This window comes from Podarcis liolepis (assembly GCF_965112155.1).
Source record: "Podarcis liolepis genome assembly, chromosome: 12".
Lineage (NCBI taxonomy): Eukaryota > Metazoa > Chordata > Lepidosauria > Squamata > Lacertidae > Podarcis > Podarcis liolepis.
Genome location: NC_139563.1, coordinates 4,817,421 through 4,841,237, shown reverse-complemented (window position 1 = coordinate 4,841,237; position 23,817 = coordinate 4,817,421). Strand labels below are relative to the sequence as shown.

At 45.7% G+C, this 23,817-nt stretch overlaps 1 protein-coding gene across 10 annotated transcripts in view; it reads left to right on the top strand.

Annotated features, from left to right (window-relative positions):
- NBEAL2 (neurobeachin like 2) overlaps positions 1-23,817 on the top strand; it is a 227,338-nt gene that overhangs the window by 142,997 nt on the left and 60,524 nt on the right. For all 10 annotated transcript variants that reach the window (XM_083466478.1, XM_083466481.1, XM_083466483.1 and 7 more), the window contains 11 exons: positions 4,962-5,275; positions 8,623-8,755; positions 11,016-11,135; positions 12,826-13,236; positions 14,175-14,267; positions 14,929-15,109; positions 15,638-15,771; positions 17,190-17,349; positions 19,683-19,785; positions 20,865-21,018; positions 22,593-22,751. In XM_083466478.1, the coding sequence (XP_083322604.1) occupies positions 4,962-5,275; positions 8,623-8,755; positions 11,016-11,135; positions 12,826-13,236; positions 14,175-14,267; positions 14,929-15,109; positions 15,638-15,771; positions 17,190-17,349; positions 19,683-19,785; positions 20,865-21,018; positions 22,593-22,751 (1,962 nt within the window). The remainder of the gene's footprint in view (positions 1-4,961; positions 5,276-8,622; positions 8,756-11,015; positions 11,136-12,825; positions 13,237-14,174; positions 14,268-14,928; positions 15,110-15,637; positions 15,772-17,189; positions 17,350-19,682; positions 19,786-20,864; positions 21,019-22,592; positions 22,752-23,817) is intronic.

Below are 23,817 nucleotides of genomic sequence, written 5' to 3'. Positions count from 1 at the left end.
GGTACATTTAAGTACCTTTTTCATTTCATTATAGATCATTTCCCAGAAGGCCTTAATCTTCGGGCATGTCCACCAAAGGTGACAAAAGGTACCTTCAGTCTCTTTACACTTCCAACATTTGTTATCGGGCAAATGATAGATTTTTGCCAGCTTGACTGGGGTCATGTACCACCTGTATACCATTTTCATAATGTTTTCCTTTAAGGCATTACATGCCGTAAATTTTATACCGGTGTTCCATAACCATTCCCAGTCAGCTGACATAATGTTATGTCCAACATCCTGAGCCCACTTAATCATAGCCGATTTAACTGTTTCATCCTGTGTGTTCCATTTCAACAACAAGTTGTACATTCTAGATAAATTCTTAGTATTGGATTCTAACAGTTCGGTTTCTAATTTTGATTTTTCCACCTGGAAACCGACTTTCCTGTCCTGTTTAAAAAATTCCATTATTTGGCGATATTGGAACCAATTTTCTACTTTATGCTTCAATTTCTCCTGACTTTGTAGTTTGAACTTATCTCCATCCTGTTCTAAAATTTCCCAATACTTCGGCCATCCGACCTCCATATTGAGTTTCTTCACTGCTTTAGCCTCCACTGGTGACACCCATCTAGGGGTTTTGTTTTCCAATAGATCTTTATATCTTATCCAAACATTAAACAATGCTTTTCTGACAATGTGATTTTTAAAGGCACTATTGACTTTATCATACCAAAGATATGCATGCCAACCAAAAGCATTATTGAAACCTTCCAGATCCAAGATGTCCGTGTTCTCGAGGAGCATCCATTCTTTGAGCCAGCAAAAAGCTGCTGCCTCATAGTACAATTTTAGGTCCGGCAGGGCAAAACCCCCTCTTTCTTTAACATCTGTCAATATTTTAAATTTAATTCGGGGCTTTTTGCCCTGCCAGACAAATTTCGAGATATCTTTGTGCCACCTCTTAAAACATTCCATCTTATCAATAATCTGCAAGGTCTGAAACAAAAATAACATTCTAGGCAATACATTCATTTTAATTACTGCAATTCGGCCTAACATTGACAGTTTCAAGTTTGACCATATTTCTAAATCTTTTTTAATTTCTGACCAGCATTTTTCATAGTTGTCCTTATACAAATTCTGATTCTTAGATGTTAAGTAAACCCCTAGGTATTTGACCTTCTTGACCACAGTCAAACCTGTTTCCTCTTGAAATTTCTCCTTTTCCATATCTGTTAGGTTTTTCCCTAAAACTTTGGTTTTTTGCTTGTTCAACTTAAATCCAGCTACCTGGCCAAACTGTTGTATTATTTCTAAAACCCTTTTCGTACTAGTGTTTGGCTCTTGCAAAGTCAATACTAGGTCATCTGCGAACGCTCTTAACTTATAATGTTTAGCTCCGACCTGCACACCTTTGACCTGCTGGTCATTTCTTATCATATTCAGCAACACCTCCAGAACTGAAATAAAAAGTAATGGGGAGATCGGGCACCCCTGTCGTGTTCCTTTTTCTATCTTAAGTTCCTCAGTCACTACATTGTTTACAATCAGTTTGGCTTTTTGTTCAGAATATATTGCAGCCATACCATTCTCAAAACCCTGACCTACCCCCATCCCATGAAGATTCTTCCTCATAAAACTCCAAGAAATATTATCAAAGGCTTTCTCCGCATCCACAAAGATCAATACTGCCTTAGTGTTTATATTCACCTCTAGCTTTTCCAAAATATCTATTACATTCCTTACATTGTCTGCTAGGTGTCTTTTAGGGAGAAAGCCTGCTTGGTCTTTATGAATCTTCTCCATCAAGACTCTTTTAAATCTTTTTGCCAAAATGTCTGCAAAAATTTTGTAATCCACATTAAGCAGGGATATTGGGCGGTAGTTCTTGAGTTGGGTCTTTTCATTCTCTGACTTTGGTATGAGTGAAATATATGCCTCTTTCCACGATTCAGGTGCCTTTTTTCCCTCAAGGATCTCATTACAAACTTCTCTTAGTGGTTGAGTCAACCATTCCTTCAGCGATTTGTAGTATCTGGAAGTCAGTCCATCTGGTCCCGGAGATTTGCCCAGTTGCATATTCTGAATGGCAGCCTCTATCTCTTGTTCTGAGATTCTCTGGTTCAAGTCCATCTTACTTTGATGAGAGATGTTTTGTAGTCCATATTTTCCGAGGAATTTGTCTATATCTTCTTCATTTTGCGGGCCTTGGGTGTAGAGTTTTTTGAAATAACTTAAAAAGCAATTTCTAATTTCATTGGGTTTGGATATATTCTTTCCATCCACCTCTAGGCTTGTAACTGTATTTAGTTTCTGCCTTTTCTTCAGTTGCCATGCCAAAAGTTTGCCACATTTATTTGCTGATTCAAAAGTCTTTTGCTTCATTTGCTTTATCTTCCATTCAATCTCTTGGTTCATCAATTCCATATATTGTGTTTGATATAATTTGATCTCTCTTAAAATGTCCTGGGATTTTGGTTTTGTTCTTAATTTCCTCTCTCCTTCCTTTATCATTTCCAGAATCTTCTCTTTTTTCTCATTTTGTTTTTTCCTCTTTATTGAGTTTTGTTGAATCAAAAATCCTCTCATCACCGCTTTACTTGCGTCCCAGATCACTCTTTTCTCCACGTCGGTCCTCAAATTTATTTCAAAGTAGTCTTTTAGGGTCTTTTGGGCCTTCGTGAGAATCTCCTTATCTCGAAAGAGGGTGTCATTCATTCTCCATCTAAATTGGCCAGTTATTGTGAGTTTCATCTCCATCTTCACGGCGTTATGGTCGGAGCAAGTTTTTGGGCAGATTTCCACTTTCTTAATCTTTGGAGCCATTCCACTAGTAACCCAGATTTGATCGATTCTGGTCCAGGTCATCATTGCTTGGGAGAAAAAGGTTCCCTCTCTCTCCAGAGGATTCCTTGTTCTCCAAATATCTATCAAGTCCATGTTTTCAGTCATTTCAAAAAAAGTCTTAGGGAGTCTCCCTTCTTTGGTGACTGTAAGTCTTTGTGCCTTGTCCATATTAGTGGAGACCACGCCATTCATATCTCCCATAATTATCATATTGTAGTCCAGATAGTCCATCAAAGTTTCATGAAGTCTCTTAAAGAAGTCGGATTTGCCTTCATTTGGTGCATAAATTCCAACAACTAAGAATTTTTCTCCTTGTACTTGTATCTCCACAGCCAGATATCTCCCTTGTTCATCTTTGAATATCATTTTTGGAGCCCATTTCTCCTTCACATATATTACAACTCCTCTCTTCTTAACTTTGTCTGATGAAATAAATTCTTGTCCTAGCCTTTTATTTGAAAGTAGTCTCCTGTGGGCTCTGGTTATGTGAGTTTCTTGTAAGCATATCAAATCCAATTGTTCTCTATTCAATATATGAAATACTTGTCTTCTCTTCAAAGGCCCATTGAGCCCATTACAATTCCAACTAAGGAATTGCAGAGCCATCTTGTTATTTTCCTAAGGCTCCTCCAACAGCTCCAAGTTGTTGCTCTTCTTCTGATGGTGGTGGTTTTTGTCCAAACGAGAGATTCAGGATATCCAATGCTCTCCTCTGTTCTGCAAGTGCGTCCACAGTCCCCTTCTGTAAGTCCTCCTGGTATCTTGCCAAAAATTTGTCTTTGTCTTGAATTGTCTTTATTTTCACTTTCTTTGCCTTGTAGTCGAATGACAGTCCTTGTGGGAACTCCCACCTGAAGCGAATAGAATTCTTCTTTAGCAAGAGAACCAAGTCCTTGTAGAAGTTTCTTAAATCCAAAATGTATTTTGGGATGTCTTTAAAGATCTGTACAGCTGAATTTCCAATTTGCAAGGCCTTTTCAAAGTGTAGTCCTAGTATTTTGTCTCTTTCCTCCTTGGATCTGAGTGTAATCAGACAGTCTCTCGGTGTCTTTCTATCTTGCTTTTTACCCAATCTAAAGGCAGTCGTAATTTTGAATTCGTCTTCCTCAAGGTCCCAGCAATCCGCAAACTCCCGTGTCAAATATTCCACAAGGCTGTCTCTTTCGTTCTCCGGAATCAGTCTTAATTTTAAGTTTCTCTCTTTCCTCTGTAACTCCCACAAGGCCAAAGTTGCGTCATGCTCATAGACCTTCTTGGCAAGCGTCTCTAATTTCTCCTGTGTCTCTCCAGCAGTGGCTTTGGCCTCTTCGGCAATTTGGCGCGTAGTGGCGTTTTCCTCTACCAATTTATTTATAGATTCTGTATTCTGGTTTAATCTTGCTGATATTTCTGTTAATTTTTGTGTATTCTCTGAAGTCTGTTTTGTCAAAGACTCCAGAGTTTGGTTTATCTTGAGCAGGGCCTCTGTCACAGCTTCCATAGAAACGGCTGCTCCTTTGTCTTGACCTGTTGTTCCTGCTGATCCGGCTGTTGCGCCTGAGATTGAGCCTCTTTTCTTTGCCTGTTGCAGCTGCAACTGTTGTTGTTGTTGTTGTTGCTTGATCTTGGCTCTTGTGACTATCTCTTCTTGTGGGCCACTCATGTCAAGGTCAATTCCCACGGGATTTATTCTCCCTTGGAAAATTCCACTGTCTTAAGCCTTGCCGAGCTTTACTTTATCCTCTAGAGGGAGCAAATCAAAATGGCCATAGAGCAAAATTTCCAAATACAAAAACAAAGGAGACAGTCCAAAAAGTAAGAGAAAAGGAAATTAACACAGTCAAAGTCAATGTTGCTAAATGCTTATAACTTCAAATTGCCACAGTTGCTCAATTTATACTGTTTCTTCTTATGATATACAGTAGTCAGGCACTGTGGAAACTTTGTATCAAAGTATCGCTTCACAGGAAAAAGTCAGTTCAGTGTACTAAAGAGGCAGACCGTTTCCAGGATGTGAGGGCGATCTGGCTGCGACATCTGTCACCCCATTGATCGCCAGGGTTGATTCGGCTGATCTGGCTGGCTAGGCGGGTATCCCCTTCCTCCAACACTAATTATCACCCGTTTTTTTTCATTTTTGGTGACAGGTCTTGGGCGGCCTCTCCATCCGGCCGGGGGAACTGAGGCAGCTCCTGAAGCTCCTCCGGACCGAGCAGGGCAAGGGGCCTCACCCCTACACCGTCCAAGTCATCCGGGCCCTCTCTGGGATGGCTAGGAAAGATGGCGCCGAGCGAGCCCTGCAGTATTTCGACCTCACGCCCAGCATGGCGGGGATTATGGTGCCTTCCATCCAGAAGTGGCCCGGGAGCGGATTCGCCTTCCACGCCTGGGTGTGCCTCGTTGAAGAGGCCAAGGACTTCCCGGAGGAAACGGCCAGGCTGAAGCGGAAACAGCTGTACAGGTCGGTCGGAAGGGGGCAGCGGAAATCGGGCTGGGTTCGGGTGGGGGCGGAATGAATGAATGAATCTTTCTTGGCGTCAGCCATCGGCCATAGCTGTAAAGGTTCCAAGGGGTTGCTCGAGAGCAAGCAGGCAAATGCCTCCCTGCTCGGGTGCGAAGCCTTGCTTTGGACGCCAAAATAAACCTTATCTGTCCAGAGCGCCACTATTCCGTGGCTGGCTCATTCCCTGGCAGAATCTGAGAGTGGGTGGTGTTAGGATATTTCCGTTCCACCTTAAAAGGGAGCAGACATTGAGAGTCACACAGTCTGCGTATTTCCTGTTCACAGGATGTTTATGTTTCCTGTTGCTTTCGTTTTCTCTCTCTGTGTCTGGAGACACTGATGCAGGCAGTCATGTTTTTCTTTGTTCTGATCAACGCTGAATAAAACTTGTAAATAATGCTCTCCTGCGTGCGACTTCTGCTGTGAATTATCTGCTGATAGAGTGTGCGTGAGCTCTGGAATGTGGCAAGCTATTTTCTAGAAACTCATGTCGCTAATTGCTGATACTGCGTGCCTACGGGAGATCGATGGATCGTCCGGCAGACGGCTTGGGGCCATGATGGGCTTTATCTCCCTGGCAGTATCCCAACAGGTGGTCCTTAAACCTTCCCCAGCAGAGTAGTTTCTTGACGCCCAGTCTGCGCCTCCCCTCTCTGCGCGGAAGCCTACTGTGCAGGGAAGGCGTGGGTAACGGAGGACCTCTCTTCTGCCCGCTTTGCCCAGGCAAGGTGTCCTGGCACCACCACGCCTCCTCCGAGCCTTGAAGCTCCTCTCCACTGAAGGCATGGTTACTCTCCTCCGCTAAGGAGGTGCTGCTTCCCACGATCTTTGGGGGCTCTCTGTAATCCAGCCGGCTTTTCCCCTCTCCCCCCTGAGCCGATGGCAGTTCCCTGACAATAGCGATAAAACAACAGTACGATATACAAAGAGTAGAAATGAAAAGTCAATTATATAAAATACATCTTAGGAGTTTTGAATCAATAGTCAAATACAGGGGTACCTCAGGTTACAGACGCTTCAGGTTACAGACGCTTCAGGTTACAGACTCCGCTAACCCAGAAATAGTGCTTCAGGTTAAGAACTTTGCTTCAGGATGAGAACAGAAATCGCGCAGCAGCGGGAGGCCCCATTAGCTAAAGTGGTGCTTCAGGTTAAGAACAGTTTCAGGTTAAGAACGGACCTCCGGAACGAATTAAGTACATAACCAGAGGTACCACTGTATTGTCCTCCCTATGTTTTCCATAGGCATCAGTCAATCTGGGTTTTTTGCCTGCTGTGAATTGCAAAAGAAATACAGTGGTACCTCAGGTTACAGACTCCGCTAACACAGAAATAGTACCTCGGGTTAAGAACTTTACTTCAGGATGAGAACAGAAATCGTGTGGCGGCAGCAGGAGGCCCCATTAGCTAAAGTGGTGCTTCAGGTTAAGAACAGTTTCAGGTTAAGAACGGACCTCCAGAACGAATTAAGTACTTAACCAGAGGTACCACTGTAGTGGATCTTATTCTGATTGCCCCAGTTGAAAACCTTGCAGCCTTTGCTTCACCAAGGTACCACTGTATAAGGAAGATGCCAGGCGTACTTCTGTGGGTTCCTAACGTTATTTATCTGCACAGTCAGCACGCCAGAGATCCGTCTGCTTCTAGCCGAGGACTGTGTTTTGCAAAGTTTCACCCCAACCCCAGGAACACCCTGTTATGGATCCCTGGTGCCCCCGGTGTGAGGGTCTCAGCAGTGCCAGATTTAGGTTTGATGAGGCCCTAAGTTACTGGAGGTAATGGGGCCCTTTATATGTCCAGCTGTCCTTTGTCAGCAATAAATTGTCACTGTTGAATATATGTTATATGGTAATTTATGGACATAACAACAACAACAACAACAACAACAACAACAACAACAACAACAACAACAACAACTTATTATTTATACCCCACCCATCTGGCTGGGTTTCCCCAGTCACTCTGGGCGGCTTCCAACAAAGTATTAAAATACAATAGACCGTCAAACATTAAAAGCTTCCCTAAACAGAGAATCTAAAGCCATTTGCACATAACAAAATATGTATTTTATCCAAGTAATTGTTGAACTGAAATACAATTAAGGAGGAGTATACTAATAATATAGGGACGCGGGGAGCACTGTGGGTTAAACCACAGAGCCTAGGGCTTGCCGATCGGAAGGTCGGCGGTTCGAATCCCCGCGACGGACTGAGCTCCCATTGCTCAGTCCCTGCTCCTGCCAGCCTAGCAGTTCGAAAGCACTCAAAGTGCAAGTAGATAAATAGGTACGGCTTCAGCGGGAAGGTAAACGGCGTTTCCGTGTGCTGCTCTGGTTCGCCAGAAGCGGCTTAGTCATGCTGGCCACATGACCCGGAAGCTGAACGCCGGCTCCCTCGGCCAGTAAAGCGAGATGAGCGCCGCAACCCCAGAGTCGGCCACCACTGGACCTAATGGTCAGGGGTCCCTTTAGCTTTAATAATAATGAAGTAATTATTAAGTTCTAACTTAAAATGGTGTAGGTTTCATTTTATTTGTTTTTTATCTTACATTTTGGAAATGTACATCCAGTTCTTTTTTCATTTACATTTTTTGGGGGGCACCAAGAGAATGAGGCCCTAAACTTATAGCTTGTTTAGCTTATATGTAAATCTAGATCAAGGGAAGTAATAGTGCCACTGTATTCTGCTCTGGTCAGACCTCACCTGGAGTACTGTGTCCAGTTCTGGGCACCACAGTTCAAGAAGGACACTGACAAACTGGAACGTGTCCAGAGGAGGGCAACCAAAATGGTCAAAGGCCTGGAAACGATGCCTTATGAGGAACGGCTAAGGGAGCTGGGCATGTTTAGCCTGGAGAAGAGGAGGTTAAGGGGTGATATGATAGCCATGTTCAAATATAGAAAAGGATGTCACATAGAGGAGGGAGAAAGGTTGTTTTCTGCTGCTCCAGAGAAGCGGACACGGAGCAATGGATCCAAACTACAAGAAAGAAGATTCCACCTAAACATTAGGAAGAACTTCCTGACAGTCAGAGCTGTTTGACAGTGGAATTTGCTGCCAAGGAGTGTGGTGGAGTCTCCTACTTTGGAGGTCTTTAAGCAGAGGCTTGACAACCATATGTCAGGAGTGCTCTGATGGTGTTTCCTGCTTGGCAGGGGGTTGGACTCGATGGCCCTTGTGGTCTCTTCCAACTCTAGGATTCTGTGATTCTATGAAATCCGGCACTGGGTCTCAGGATGGCTCCTGTGAGCAAGGGAGAAATCCAGCCAGCCAGCTGTAACCTATTCTGTTCTTTGATCCCCCCAGCTTCTTCACCACCAACGGGACGGGCTTTGAGGCCTTCTTCACAGCCGACGGGACGCTGGTGGTGGCTGTCTGCACCAAAAAGGAGTACATGACGGTGGCGCTGCAAGAGTTTCCGTTCAACGACGCGGCCTGGGTGAGTAAGAGGCTAGGGCAGACCTGGCCTGGGTTTATGTGAATGTGAGATACGGGCAGATGAAGCTGATTGACTGTATGGGACTGGCAGAAATGACTGGCAAAATCCGGGACCAGGGAGAAGAGTCGGCAGAAGAAGACTGGGAAAATTTTAAGGACTACTTACAAAAATATTGCAAAATTAAGGAATGTTGAATGATGTTGGATTGAAATTAAGTGGTTTCAAGCTGTAACTATGATAAAACGACTTTTCTTTTTGTAAGCAAGAATTTAAAGCGATGATAATTTAAGATTTTGAGATAAGGATTTGCTGTATAAACAATCTAAACTGGGTATACAAGAAGGGGAGGTATGAGGAGGTCGGGTGAAATAAGATATGAGAAAATAAGTTATGAAATTTATGTGCTTTTAATATTTTTATGTTTGATTTTTCTTTTTGTTTGTAAAAAATTGGAAACTTTAATAAATATCTTTTTTAAAAAAATAAAAAATAAAAATATGTGAATGTGAGATACGTTCCACTGTAAACGAGAGCCGTGAAGAAGCTGAGCTCGTTAGGCAACCCTGCACTTTGTTGTTTTTTGGTGTTGTCAGAGCAAATCATAGGTCGGGTGTGTGTTCTCCGTGTGTGTTTGGCTGATAAAATCTAGAGCAGGGTTGCTAATGTCCTCTGGTGACCCATGGTCTAATCCAGCGGTCAGCAACGTTTTTTGAGGCCACACCGGTCCACTCCCTGGCGGACCTCTCTTGAAGCAAGAAAAGTGAGAGCTGCACAGAGCGTCTCAGCGGCTCTTGCTCTGCTGGCTTCACAGCGAGCGACATTATGCATTGGCATTATGGCGTAAACTTCCAAATCTCCACTTGATACAGTGTCTCTGGAGAGATGACTTCCCTAGCCCCTGGGCAAAAATAATACATGGGAAACTTGTGTCCCTAGGACTATCTCCATCTGTACTATTAAAATTGGATTTAATTTCTGCCAAAAGGATTATAACTCACAAATTAGAGGAGATGGATTTACAATTTAATATTGCGACAGGTGGTGGCACCTGTTCGCCGATAAACCTTGGCTTAACACCACCAACAAAACTTCCATCTTACTTAACTACCTTATCTGTGGTGACGCACAGGTATGCCTTTATAAAGGCTAGATTCAATGTTTTCCCATCAAACGTGTTGGGTAACAGACTCTCCAACGGTCAGATCTCACTCCTCTGTGACTGTAAAAGTGGATCTATAGAATCGTTATATCATATAATCTTCTGTTGTCCATTACATTCGGCTGCACGGTCCAAGTTTCTGGCCCCATATTTATCGAGAATTGCTGACGGTCCTCAGGATATATACTTATTATATAAGTATATATAATAATATACTTATTAAACGACGAAGATACAAGTAGATCCCTTGCAGTTGCTACATACCTGATTAATGTCTTATTTCATAAGAGGAGAAATGGATCACTGTATGTCTCTGACAGCTTAGCTAAACTTAAGAACCATCAATAAGTGCCAGAACTAAGACGCATACCCCCCAAAATCTGATGGATCTGAACTGCGGTTTACATAGAGGGAGCTTATTGTGTATAGTGTTTACTTAACTGAAGTAAAATTGGTTCTATATGGGTGTTTTAACTTGGAACTGTTTAAACTGTATTGTTTATGGATAAATTCTGATGTATTGTTGTCGATATGGGCCAATGGCCGCAATAAATCTAATCTAATCTAACAGCGAGCGACAGACGGGAGCCATGGCTCCGGCTGCGGAGGCATCCCTCAGCTTGCGACTGCAGCGGCAGCCGGGGGAACCCTCTGCCGTCCAGTGCATTCGCTCCATAAGATGCACAGACATTTCCCCTTACTTTTTTTTGGGGGGGGGGAGTGCGCCTTTTATGAGAGCCGGCGTGGTGTAGTGGTTAAGAGCGGTAGTCTCGTAATCTGGTGAACCGGGTTCGCTTCCCCGCTCCTCCACATGCAGCTGCTGGGTGACCTTGGTCTAGTCCCACTTCTCTGAAGTCTCTCAGCTCCACTCACCTCACAGAGTGTTTGTTGTGGGGGAGGAAGGGAAAAGGAGAATGTTAGCCGCTTTGAGACTCCTTCAGGTAGTGATAAAGCGGGATATCAAATCCAAACTCCTCTTCTTATGGAGCGAAAAATACGGTAAGTTTGAGAACCAAGGTACCAGTGTACTGAGCGGAATATGTTGCTCGCTGGACGCATAAACGCCTCCTTCCACTCTCTCTCCCCCCCCAAAAAAAACAGCACTGCGTCGATGTCGTCCACATTACGGGCCGCCGTCCCTTCGGCCAGAACCTCGTGAACATCTACGTGGACGGGGAACTCCGGAAGACGGCTCAACTGCGGTTCCCCTCCCTGGGCGAGGTAGGGGCTCTTTCTGCAACCCCTCCTGCTTCGAGGGAACCGTAATTTTGTCTGCCAGGGTGGGGGGGAATAACATATTAAGACTTTCCTTGGAGAGAGTCGGGGAATCAAACCCCAGAAGCAGGAGAGGAGAGGGCAAAAAAAACAGGCAGCGGCAACTCCAGAAAGACTTGATTAAATCGATTTAAATGACTACCCAGTAAGACTTGATTTTCTTGCAGAAGAACTCATTCTGTAATCTTGGTATTTAGAACCAGATAAAGGTTTCATTTTTGTAATAACAAACTTGCACAATGATTACACAAAGATCCCAAGACTTGTGGAGTATTCTGCTCACAAGGTTGCACTTTCATTTTCACTGCTTCACACTTAGCCACTTGTGCAGATCTAATCCACTCCAAACAATCTATTCATTGAACCTCTCATTTGAGAGGAAAGGGGTTGGTTCTGCGTACATAAATGTGCAAAGGAACGATGGGATTAAGGTTTCTTCCTCAACACTGTATGTTTATTTTATAACGTTTTTCCTGCGAAGAAAAGGCATGTTTTCTTTCAAATTCAAATTTCAAATTCACCCTTTTGAGAACGGCAAAAACGAGCATCTGTGATAATACCTTCTCGTTAGAAAAAACTGCCCCAAATAATCTTACGGAAACCTATGGAAGAGCATGACATTTCTCCTCCAAAAGCACTTTATTTTATTTTTATTTTTTTATTAGATGTTACAAAAAAATGAAAAGAAATAGAAACAATACATAACCGTACATGAAAACATTTATCTACACAATTTTCCAGAATGCAGACTAGAAAAGAAGACGGAAAAAAAGGGGGGGAAAAGAATGAAGAGAAAAAATACTTTTCATAATCAATTCCAAATTCATACTTCAAACATTACAATATATAAATCCTAGTTAAAATATTATAAAAGACTTCTACCGCATTCACCACGCGTCTCTTGGTTGTCTAATTCACCTTTACATCTGTTCTTCAGTCACTTCCTTTCCTTAAGTTCTTTCATAGTCCATCTAATCTTTGTGTTCTCTGTATTCTTCACAAGGTTAGTCTAAGCACGACCAAACGTTGGCTTTTTATTTTTTTAAAATCTCATTTAAATCCGATATTTTTTTTTGAATCATTGATTTTTATCCACTCTGGGGGGGAGGGGGCTGATGTAACCCTGCAAACGCTCTCCTGAGCCCCCCCCCCCCCGGCAGATGTGTGGGGAGTTTGCGGTGGGCGCTTTTTCTAGAAGACCCCACAACTTCGCTGCGCCAGCCTCAAACTCCCCGTGCTTTGGTTAGAGACCCTGGCCCGGCTCAAAGAGAACAACCTAGCCTGGCTGTAGAGTGGGCATAGGCAAAAAGTCTGGGTGGCTGGCCGCCGCATTTGCAACAAGGCAGGAGAAAAAGTGATGCTTCTCGTGCAAATAAACCTATTTATTTTTTTCAAATCTTTTTTTTATATAAAATTTTTATTGGTTTTACAAAATTTTTATAAACACAAACAAACAAACAAAAACACACACAAACAAACATGTATAATTTCGTGTCCTTTTTTTCCTTAAACCTTACTTCGCCGACTTCCCCATACCTCCCCTTTCTGCATTCCAATTTCCAAAGTTATTTCAGCAAATCCTAACACTTGATTTTATCAAATTTTTCTTTTTCTTTTTTCAAATCTTCTTTCCTAGTCCTTCACCTCCTGCTGCATCGGCTCAGCCGGCCACCGGACCACCACCACCTCCGCCGTCCACCCCTCCCCGTCCCACTCGCCGGACTTGGGCTTCCCATCCCACCCCTCGCTCAACCGCTCCCAATCGTTCCCGGCCTCCCTGGCCCCCCACGCCTGGACGCCCATCCCCCCGCAGTCCCCCCGGGAAGGCATGGTTTCGGTCACGGTGGCCGGCAGCCAGGACACGGAATGGGGGGTTCCCACCTCCCTAGAGGGTCACCTGGGCTCCGTCTCCATCTTCTACGAAGTCCTCCAGCCTGCTCAAGTGAAGGCACTCTACTCCTCGGGACCAAATGTGACGTCGCCCTTTAAGCCCGAAGGGGATTTCCTGGAGCTCGGCAGCAAATTGCTGCTGTATTACACACCACAGGTGAGCGTCAAGGCAGGAGCATCCCTCAGCCCTCTCTAAGAAGTGACAGGCGGTACAAGCCCTAAGGTGCGCAGCCTGGGAGTCATTTTGGACTCACAGCTGTCCGTGGAGGCGCAGGTCAGTTCTGTGTCCAGGGCAGCTGTCTGCCAGCTCCATCTGGTACGCTGGATGAGACCCTCCCTGTCCACAGACTGTCTCGCCAGAGTGGTGCATGATCTGGTTATCTCCCGCTTGGACTACTGCAATGTGCTCTATGTGGGGCTACTTTTGCAGGTGACCCAGAAACTACAACTAATCCAGAATGCGGCAGCTAGACTGGTGACTGGGAGTGGCCGCCGAGACCACATAACACCGGTCCTGAAAGACCTACATTGGCTCCCAGTACATTTCCGAGCACAATTCAAAGTGTTGGTGCTGACCTTGAAAGCCCTAAACGGCCTCAGCCCAGTAGACCTGAAGGAGAGTCTCCACCCCCATCATTCAGCCCGGACACTGAGGTCCAGCTCCGAGGGCCTTCTGGTGGTTCCCTCCCTGCGAGAAGCGAGGTTACAGGGAACCAGGCAGAGGGCCTTCTCGGTGGTGGTGCCCCCCCTGTGGAACGCCCTCCCACCAGATGTCAAAGAGGAAATTAACTACCAAACTTTTATAAGACATCTGAAGGCAGCCCTGTTTAGGGAAGCTTTTAATATTTGATGAATTGTTGTGTTTTCATATTTTGCTGGAAGCCGCCCAGAGTGGCTGGGGAAACCCAGCCAGATGGGCAGAGTATAAATCATATATTATTATTATTATTATTATTATTATTATTATTATTATTATTATTATTATTATTATTCCACATGCTTGGACGTGTCCTCTTTCACCACGTCTGTGAGTTCTACCAGCAAGAGCTTTATACTTAAGTTTCCACTTCCCCTTCTTCTCGTGTGACTTTCTAGGCCTGCAAGAACAACATCTGCCTGGACCTTTCCCCGAACCACTTCTTTGACGGGAGGCTGACTGGACACAAAGTGGTGAACTGGGATGTCAAGGTACGGGCGTCGTGACGCAGCAGCCGTTGGGCGGGTCACCTCTTCACTCCATTCTAGGTCTATGGGCGTGGGGAGAAAGGTGGGCCCTGGGGGGCAGAATTTTCGGAGAGCTTAATTTGCAGAGGAGACAGGAGTGCAGTGGTTTGCACCAGTTGCTTGTTTCCCTCAGAGTAGTCCCATTGCAACTGCTGCATATGCATTCATCGTGCGTTGCTTCCCGTCACCGCAGAGCCATTGCTTTCTTCAGAAATCCTGCCACTTTTTATATTGCAAACGTTCTGGGTTGTTGTTGTTTAGTCGTTTAGTCGTGTCCGCCTCTTTGTGACCCCCTGGACCCCCTGGACCAGAGCACGCCAGGCACTCCTAGCTTCAGGGGTCCTTTTACCTTTTTTAATCAGTTAGATGCTGGCCCCTGTCCTTCAAGCAATGAAGACCAGCTTCATAACCCACCCCCAGGAAAACTGGTTCTTGGCACCTTTCTGTCTCATGAGACATTGGAGTCCACCTTCTGGGGTGAAGTCAAATCGCTGCACTAGCAGGGCTTGGGAGAGCACATCTTGGTTTGGAATTCGGTGGTGAATACCAGCCAGATACGTGCAGAAACCAGCCAACCTGGGGGAGAGCCCTCCGATAGTCTCACAGTGCTTTATGGTTCTTGCAGGACGTGGTGAATTGTGTGGGTGGAATGGGGGTGCTGCTCCCCCTCCTGGACCAGGTGGCGTCTCAGAGGAAAGAGTCAGAAGACCAGCAGGAAACCCACGACTTGGTGGGCCCGGAGCTGACCTCTTCCCGCAACGCCCAGGGCATGGTCATCCCGCTGGGGAAATCTTCCGGTTATCGAGGTATCCAGGCTGAATTTTGTGTAAACCCGTTTGTTTATTTATATTGTCAGCCTCTGTTGAACATCACTGGTCACTTCACCACATTGCTCTATAAAGGCTCATTTTAAATTATTGCTTTTAATGAATATTAGAGCTTTGTGGCAGAGGTTTTCAACCTTTTTGAGTCCATGGCTCCCTTGACCAACTACAGTGGTACCTCGGGTTAAGAGCTTTATTCGTTCCAGAGGTCCGTTCTTAACCTGAAACTGTTAGCTCCTGCTCGATGTTTATGCTGCAAATTTATTGTAATGTATGATGTGGTCTTTTGTTTTTGTTCTGCTTTGGTTCTTGTTTGTTTTTTGTGGGTTTCGGCGGTTTTGGGTTTGGAGGTTTAAGTACATTATGTTGGTATGGGAAACTGTCGTGTGACGGGCCAATGGCCATAATAAATATCAATCAATCAATCAATTAGCTCCTGCCAGCCCTCCCTCTCCCATGGGTCAAAGATCCTTTCCTTCAAAACAGTTTTCTTTCCCCCTCCACCCACAGAAGGTAGACTGGAAAGGAACGGGGTCGCTGCCTTCCTGCTGCTGATTAAGAACTTCATCCATTGCCACCCAGTCAACCAGGAGAGCTTGGTCCAATGCCAGGGGCCAGCCATCATCGGAGCGCTTCTGCAGAAGGTAAGCGATTCCATGCTGGCACCAGACTTGCCCAGATTGATCAGGGTATCTGACTTTTCCAGGTGAAATGTGTTGGCATTGTGCATTTTGGTTAAAGGGGGAAATACGAGCTGTAATAAAAGGGAGAATTCCCTAGATGCCAGGGTCCAGGTTTGGGGCAAGTATTCCTTGGTGAGAGAACCCCAGCAGAGATTTAATATCACAAAAGGTTCAGCAAAGTGTAGCGTCGAAATATAGGCTGTTAAATCTCCCCTTCTCAACTGCTTCCAAAGTTCCCCACTTCCTTTTGCATGGAAAGAGACCACACGTTTGGTGAGTTAAAAGTGGTTTACTTACAAACTCTTTGAAGGTCAGGTTCATGTGCTTTTCCGTACACCAGCGAGAAAACACAGGGAGTGTAAGTTAGGTTCACAAGTGGTCAATGTATCTAAATTATTTGTATAGAAACACAAAGATGGCTTGTTTATAAACCACAGTCTATTTTATTTTATTTTATAATTTTTATTGAATGATTTTATGTTACAAAAAACAATACAACCATACTACCACTAAATATAATTAAGAAATAAAAATTACATACATCAATATTTAATTTGTTATTTGTTATTTACTGTCTTATTTCCTCCCAAACATTCCATACAAAAACACACATATGTACAGACACCCACCCACCCACAAAAAATAATAATGAAAGTAAATATTTTTCCCCTTTTATCTTACAAAATCTTTTCTTCAACTTTGACTTCCTGTCAAGTCCCTTTGCATATGTTTTATCTTACAATCGAATGTACACAAAACAATAAACCTTTCTATATAAATTTTCCAATACATTCTGAAAACATAATAAATCCTTAATTGTTGTCCACCTCATTTTAGTCCCTTTATCACTCGAATGCTAGCACGGAGTCAAAACTATTATTGTATTTTTGAACATATCTTCTATAAACATCCCATTTTTCCGCGAATTTTTGCTTTGAGTTTCCTCTGAGTTTGCTAGTCAGTTGAGCCGTCTCCACAAATTCCTGTAATTTGATTTGCCAATCTCTTATTTTTGGAGCCTCGTGATCTTTCCATCCCTTGGCCATAAGTATTCGAGCCGCTGCGGTTGCATACAAGAATACCTCTCTTAGATTTTTTGGGATCTCTTTATCTAAAATACTTAATAGAAATGCCTCCGGTTTCTATTATCCCCATCATCTTTTTAAATTCATCGTATATTTCCCCCCCCCAAAAAAATATTAATCTTAATCTAAAACCACACAGTCTAAGCTTGGAGCGTCCAGCTTAGACTTCTGTATTGTTGGATTCGCAGAGTGGAATGGAAGAACAAAGGGGGAGGGTTAAGTGAAGACCCAAGTGGGTCCTGGCTGCATCTCTCTTAGACCAGGCAGCAATGATTTATCTTTTCTGCACTGCAGGTCTCCAGCCAGACGATGGACATGAATGTTCTGATGGCTTCTCAAATCCTCATGGAGCAGGTGGCCACGGAAGGACACAACTTTCTGCTGCACCTCCTGTACCAGTTCCTGCTCTTTGACTTCCGGATCTGGAGCAACAGCGACTTTGCTGTCCGATTGGGTGAGCTTAGACCAGCCCTTGCAGCCCCAGGGACGGACAGCTGGCGTGGTTGAAGCTGTGCACCTGAACTCGAGTGCTCCTGCTGGTTCGAGGCGTTGTCGCCCCAACCCAGGAGAAGGTTGCTTGTGTGGCTGTGTTAGGACAGGCTGCAGTTCAGTGGTAGAGCGCTTGATTCTCATGCAGAAGGTGCTGGGTTCAATTCCTGGAAGCGCCTGGGGGAGACCCTTGCCTTGAAATTCTGGTGAGCGACTACCAGCCTGTGTAGAAAATACTGAACCTGATGCACCAATGATCTGACTTGGTAGACAGCAGCTTCCTATAGGGCACTGGTTCTCTTCATTGTAGTATAGGATGGCATCAAGATAAATAATAACAACAACAACAACAACAATAATAATATAATTTATTATTTATACCCCGCCCCTCTGGCTGGGTTTACAATAGTCTGTTAAACATTAAAAACTTCCCTGAACAGGGCTGCCTTAAGATGTCTTCTAAAAGTCTGGTAGTTGTTTATTTCCTTGACATCTGATGGGCGGGTGCCACCACTGAGAAGGCCCTGTGCCTGGTTCCCTGTAAGTTGGCTTCTTGCAGCGAGGCCCTTGGAGCTGGACCTCAGTGTCAGGGCAGAACAATGGGGGTGGAGACGCTCCTTCAGGTATACCAGGCCGAGGCCATTTAGGGCTTTAAAGGTCAGCACCAACACTGTGAATTGTGCTTGGAAACGTACTGGGAGCCAATGTAGAGCTTTCAAGACCAGTGTTATACAGTCTCAGCAGCCGCTCCCAGTCACCAGTATAGCTGCCGCATTCTGGATTAATTGCACCTTCAACAGTAGCCCCACGTAGAGCGCATGGCAGTAGTCCAAGCGGGAGATGACCAGAGCATGCACTACTCTGGCAAGACAGTCTGCAGGCAGGTAGGTAAGGTCTCGGCCTGAGTACCAGATGGAGCTGGTAAACAGCTGCCCTGGACACAGAATTGACCTGCGCCTCCATGGACAGCTGTGAGTCCAGAATGACTCCCAGGCTGCACACCTGGTCCTTCAGGGGCACAGTTGCCCCATTCAGGACCAGGGAGTCCTCCACACCTTCCCGCCTCCTGTCCCCCCAAAACAGTACTTCTGTCTTGTCAGGATTCAACCTCAATCTGTTAGGCGCCATCCATCCTCCAACCGCCTCCAGGCACTCACACAGGACCTTCACCGCCTTCACTGGTTCTGATTTGAAAGAGAGGTAGAGAGGTTGGGTATACAACCATAGGCAGTATCCACACTTCTCTTCAAGAGCATTGGCTATTCTCCTATGTTTCTGCGTGGCATTTTGTTGTGAAGAGGGATTTTAAACCCGGAAAAACATGAACGATCAGAAAAGAGAAAGGCTTCTTTGTGTTGATGAGGACATGAAAGTTTGTCTCAAATTAGCCCTAATATAAATAAGATTATCCAGCAAAAGCAAGCTCACCCTTTCATTGAGTTTGTATATACAGTGGTACCTTAGTTCTTAAACTTAATCCGTTCCAGAAGTCAGTTCCAAAACCAAAGCATTCCAAAACCAAGGGGCACTTTCCCATAGAAAGTAATGCAAAATGGATTACCATATTTTTCGCTGTATAAGACACACTTTTTCTCTCCTAAAAAGTAAGGGGAAATGTGTGTGCGTCTTATGGAGCGAGTGCAGGCTCTGCAGCTATCGCAGAAGCCAGAACAGCAAGAGGAATTGTTGCTTTCACTGCGCAGCGCTCCCTCTTGCTGTTCTAGCTTCTGGCTTAGCCCCTCAGTCCCTTCCCCCACCTCCCAGAAAAGCCCCCAAGAGCCACGCGGAGTGTGTGTATGGGTCTTGGGGGCTTTTCCGGGAGGTGGGGGAAGCCTGCAAGCGCCGCACCCACGCTCCACGTGGCTTGTGAAAGGGAGCGCTGAGGAGAGCCTGGGATGCATACATCCCATTCATGCATAATTTTGCATGCATGCATAATTTTTAGAGGGGGAATGCAATAATATTTTTTTTCTTGCATTCCCCCTCTAAAAATTAGGTGCGTCTTATGGTCAGGTGTGTCTTATGGCGCGAAAAATATGGTGATTTGTTCCAGTCTTTAAAAAATAGGTACTGCTGTGTCAGGAAGGTAAACGGCATTTCCATGCGCTCTGGTTTCCAGAAGTGGTTTCATCATGCTGGCCACATAACCCGGAAAGCTGTCTGTGGACAAAGGCTGGCTCCCTTGGCCTGAAAGCAAGATGAGCGCCACAACCCCAGAGTCGCCTTTGACTGGACTTAACCATCCAGGAGTCCTTTACCTTTCTTTTTACCTTCACTTTCCACCTCTGTGTTTCATAGGTCACATCCAGTACCTGTCAAACGTAATCAAGGACCACAAGCAGAGAATTCGTAGGAAATATGGCGTGCAGTACATCCTAGACTCCATCAGGACGTATTACGGGTGAGTGTGGAGCGTCTTCTTATATTGTGAGGACAGAGGAAGGAAATACTGTTTGGGGAGCATCCTTGCGTACATAAACATTGCGTACATAAACAGTATGTACGCAAGAGTTAACTCCACTTACTTGCTCATACCAAGAACTAACTTAGTTGGTCTTTAAGGTGCTACTGGAAGGAATTTTTTTATTTTGACTATGGCAGAACAACACGGCTACCTATCTGTAACTCCACTTACTTGGTGTGATTTATTGTTGACCTGCTCTTGTCACCCCCTTATATTGCAGAAAACGTGGTGGAATAATAATAATAATTTATTATTTGTACCCCGCCCATCTGGCTGGGTTTCCCCAGCCACTCTGGGCGGCTTCCACAGAGACCAAAAATACAGTAAAATGTCACACATTAGAAACTTCCCTGAACATGGCTGCAATAAAATGCAAGGCTATGTTGGAGAAAGTTGGCCATGTTGGGTAACTCAGTGGAAATAACTTTGTTGTTGTTTAGTCGTTTAGTCGTGTCCGACTCTTCGTGACCCCCTGGACCAGAGCACGCCAGGCTCTCCTGTCTTCCACTGCCTCCCGCAGTTTGGTCTAACTCGTGCTGGTAGCTTCGAGAACACTGTCCATCCATCTCGTCCTCTGTTGTCCCCTTCTCCTTGTGCCCTCCATCTTTCCCAACATCAGGGTCTTTTCCAGGGAGTCTTCTCTTCTCATGAGGTGGCCAAAGTCTTGGAGCCTCAGCTTCAGGCTCTGTCCTTCCAGTGAGCACTTAGGGCTGATTTCCTTCAGAATGGAGAGGTTGGATCTTCCTGCAGTCCATGGGACTCACAAGTGTCGCCTCCAGCACCGTAATTCAAAAGCATCCATTCTTCGACGATCAGCCTTCTTTATGGTCCAGCTCTCACTTCCATACATCACTACACAACCTTTAAGTGTCTGCAGAGTCTCCCCTTGCTCTTCTCCAATATTTTTCTGCATTGATGACTATTGATTTGAAATTTGCTGGACCATGTGGACCTCCTGGCTTGACCCAGCAAAGCAAGCCCCTCTAAGTGACCCTCGCTTGCTCTCTCCCCCCCAGGACTTACAAGGAGAAGCCCGTCGCAACTGATGACATCAAGACGGTGCAGACGTCCCTCTTCAGCCTGATCAAGGAGTTCTTCTGCAGGAACTTCTCCACTGAGGAGATGCAGAGCACCTTAAACTACCTTGCTGCTGTGAATGATGAGCACCAGGTATGGAGGAGGGGCAGGGAAAGCCAGCAATGACCTGTTAAGGAAAGGGAACCTTCCAAGGCTACAGCTTTGGAATAGGATAAGAGTTTCTCACGCTGTGATCTGCAAACCACCAATGGTCCACACGGTTCATCCGGGTGTTCTGTGGTGTGTATGCGAAACTTTGAACAGGGGAGATGGCACATATATTTTATTATTTTTAATCGGCTTTTGGTTGCTTCTTTTATTTCCTATATTGTATTTCATGATTCTCAATTGCATTTCGATTGCTTCTTTTATGTCCTATATTGTTTTTCAATTTTGAGTCCTGGGGAACAGGAGCCTGGGTAGCCCAGCTGGTTAGAGCACGGCGGTGATAACGCCACAGTTGCGGGTTTGAGCCCTGTATGGGACAGCTGCATTGCAGGGGTTGGACTAGATGACCCTCAGGGTCCCAACCCTACATTTCTACAATCTCAAATTGTAGTCCAATGTATAAGAAAATGAGGAAGCAATAACAATGCAATTTAAAACCGTGCAGCATCTAGCACAGCACTTTGCGACTGCTGCAACAGGCAGGGGGTGGAAATCATTTAAGTGGTCAGCCAAGACCCTCAGCAACTGGGGCGGGGGGGGGAGAGAATTTGGGAACCCCTAGAATAGAAGATTTCAGGCCTCCAGTGCCAGTAGCATCAGCAGCAGATTCCCCGGATCCCTGTCCAGCTGTGCCTTCAATAGTGTGTACTAAAGGACAGAAGATTATAGGACGATGCGGCTGAGATTTCCTGCATTTGCACAAATTTTAGTTCCCTTTGTCTCCTAACTGGGGGCCACATTTCTGGATCTGCCATGTCGGCCATTCTTTCTCTTCCGTGTGTTGGGTGGGGGGTCTTCCTTTGTTCTATCTGTCCTTAAGACAAGGTTTTGGAGTCTGCGGCCCTCCGGGTGATGCTGGGTTGCAATTCCCACCACCCCATACCATCTATGGGGGCGACCACCTGGGAATGGCTGACTTGGTGAACTGCTGTATTAACACGATGGACATGGATGTATCACTGGTCTAAATCACCGAGCCTCTTGGGCTTGCCGATCGGAAGGTCGGCAGTTCGAATCCCCGTGACGGGGTGAGCTCCTGTTGCTCTGTCCCAGCTCCTGCCAACCTCACAGTTTGAAAGCACACTAGTGCTAGGAGATAAATAGGTACCACTCTACCGGGAAGGCAAACAGCATTCCCGTGTGCTCTGGTTTCCGTCACGGTGTCCCGTTGCACCAGAAGCAGTTAAGTCCTGCTGGCCACATGACCTGGAAAGCTGTCTGTGGACAAACGCCGGCTCCCTCGGTCTGAAAGCGAGATGAGTGCCGCAACTCCATAGTCGCCTGTGATTGGACTTAACAATCCAGGGGTCCTTTACCTTTTTACCTTTTACCTAAACGGATATATCTAGAGACTCGGACAACAGAGGGCAGCTCTAACACCCACATTGCTTTCCTCGAGTTCTTGTGATTTCGTGCAGCAACCCTGCCTTCTCGCCGTTTCCCTCGACAACTTTCTGTATGTTGTAAGCCTCTTAATATTCTTCTTCTGTGTCCCGCAGGTCTGCGGAGTGCTGGAGGTGATCCACAGCCTTCTGAAAAGCTCCCCATCCCAGGAGCAGATTTACACATTCCTCTTTGAGCCGGGGAACGTGGAGATTTTTTTCTCGCTGCTCGTCCAGCGGAAGTTCTCGGACGAAGTGCGTGAGAGGATCTTCAAGGTGAGAGAGCTGTTGGGGGGGCTTCCTGGGTCTCGAGGGCTCCAGGTCTCTCGCCGGACTCTCTTTTAAAAAAAAAATATTTTTTATTAACAGGCCAATCACATCACATTATCCAAATCACATTAGTTCCAAATTATATAGCCAAATTTTAAATTTTGTTGAGGGTACCCATACATCAAGCTCCGCACGAGTCCAAAACTCTGGAAAAGTCCAGACATCACTTATATTACTGCTTTAATTAGACAGTTCCATCCAGTTCGATCCGGATAGTCCTTTATTACCGCATTTTTCGCACCATAGGACGCACCGGACAATAGGACGCACTTTGTTTTAGAGATGGGAGAACAAGAAAAAAAATTCTCCCCCACTCTGCCCAGCGCCCCTTCAGTGAAGCGGCAGGAGGCGCTGCACAGAGAGGGGGAGAACTTTCCCCCACTTGTTTTCCCGCTCTAAAACAAGGTGCCGTTTAAGGTGCATTCAGGCGGCTACCTTGGAAGCCTGGAGAGCGAGAGGGGTCGGTGTGCACTGACCCCTCTCGCTCTCCAGGCTTCAGGTTCCTTTCGACCTACTCTTTGGGGCTGGCAGGGGAAGCCCACCACCAGCCCCAAAGAGCAGGTCAGGGAGCAGCAGAAAGGGGCAGCGGAGAGGCTCCTGCCACAGCCACGCGTCACCTCTCCAGCCGGGAGAGGGTCGCGGGGTGCTTCTCTCGCCCTGCGCGCGCTTTCCCGGCTGGAGAGGTGACGCGCGGCTATGGCAGGAGCCTCTATAGCCGCGCGTCACCTCTCCACTGGGAGAGGGTCGTGGGGGGCTGCTTTAGCCCCACACGCGCGCTCTCCCAGCTGGAGAGGTGACACGGGGCTGTAGAGGTTCCTGCCATAGCCGCGCATCACCTCTCCAGCCAGGAGAGGGTCGCGGGGCTATGGCGTCTTCGCTCCATAGGACGCACACACATTTCCCCTTCATTTTTGAAGGGGAAAAAGTGCGTCCTATAGAGCGAAAAATACGGTACTTTCTTTCTCTTCTTGATGTTATCGTATATTCCTTTCTTTGCAATCTCTGATGATTT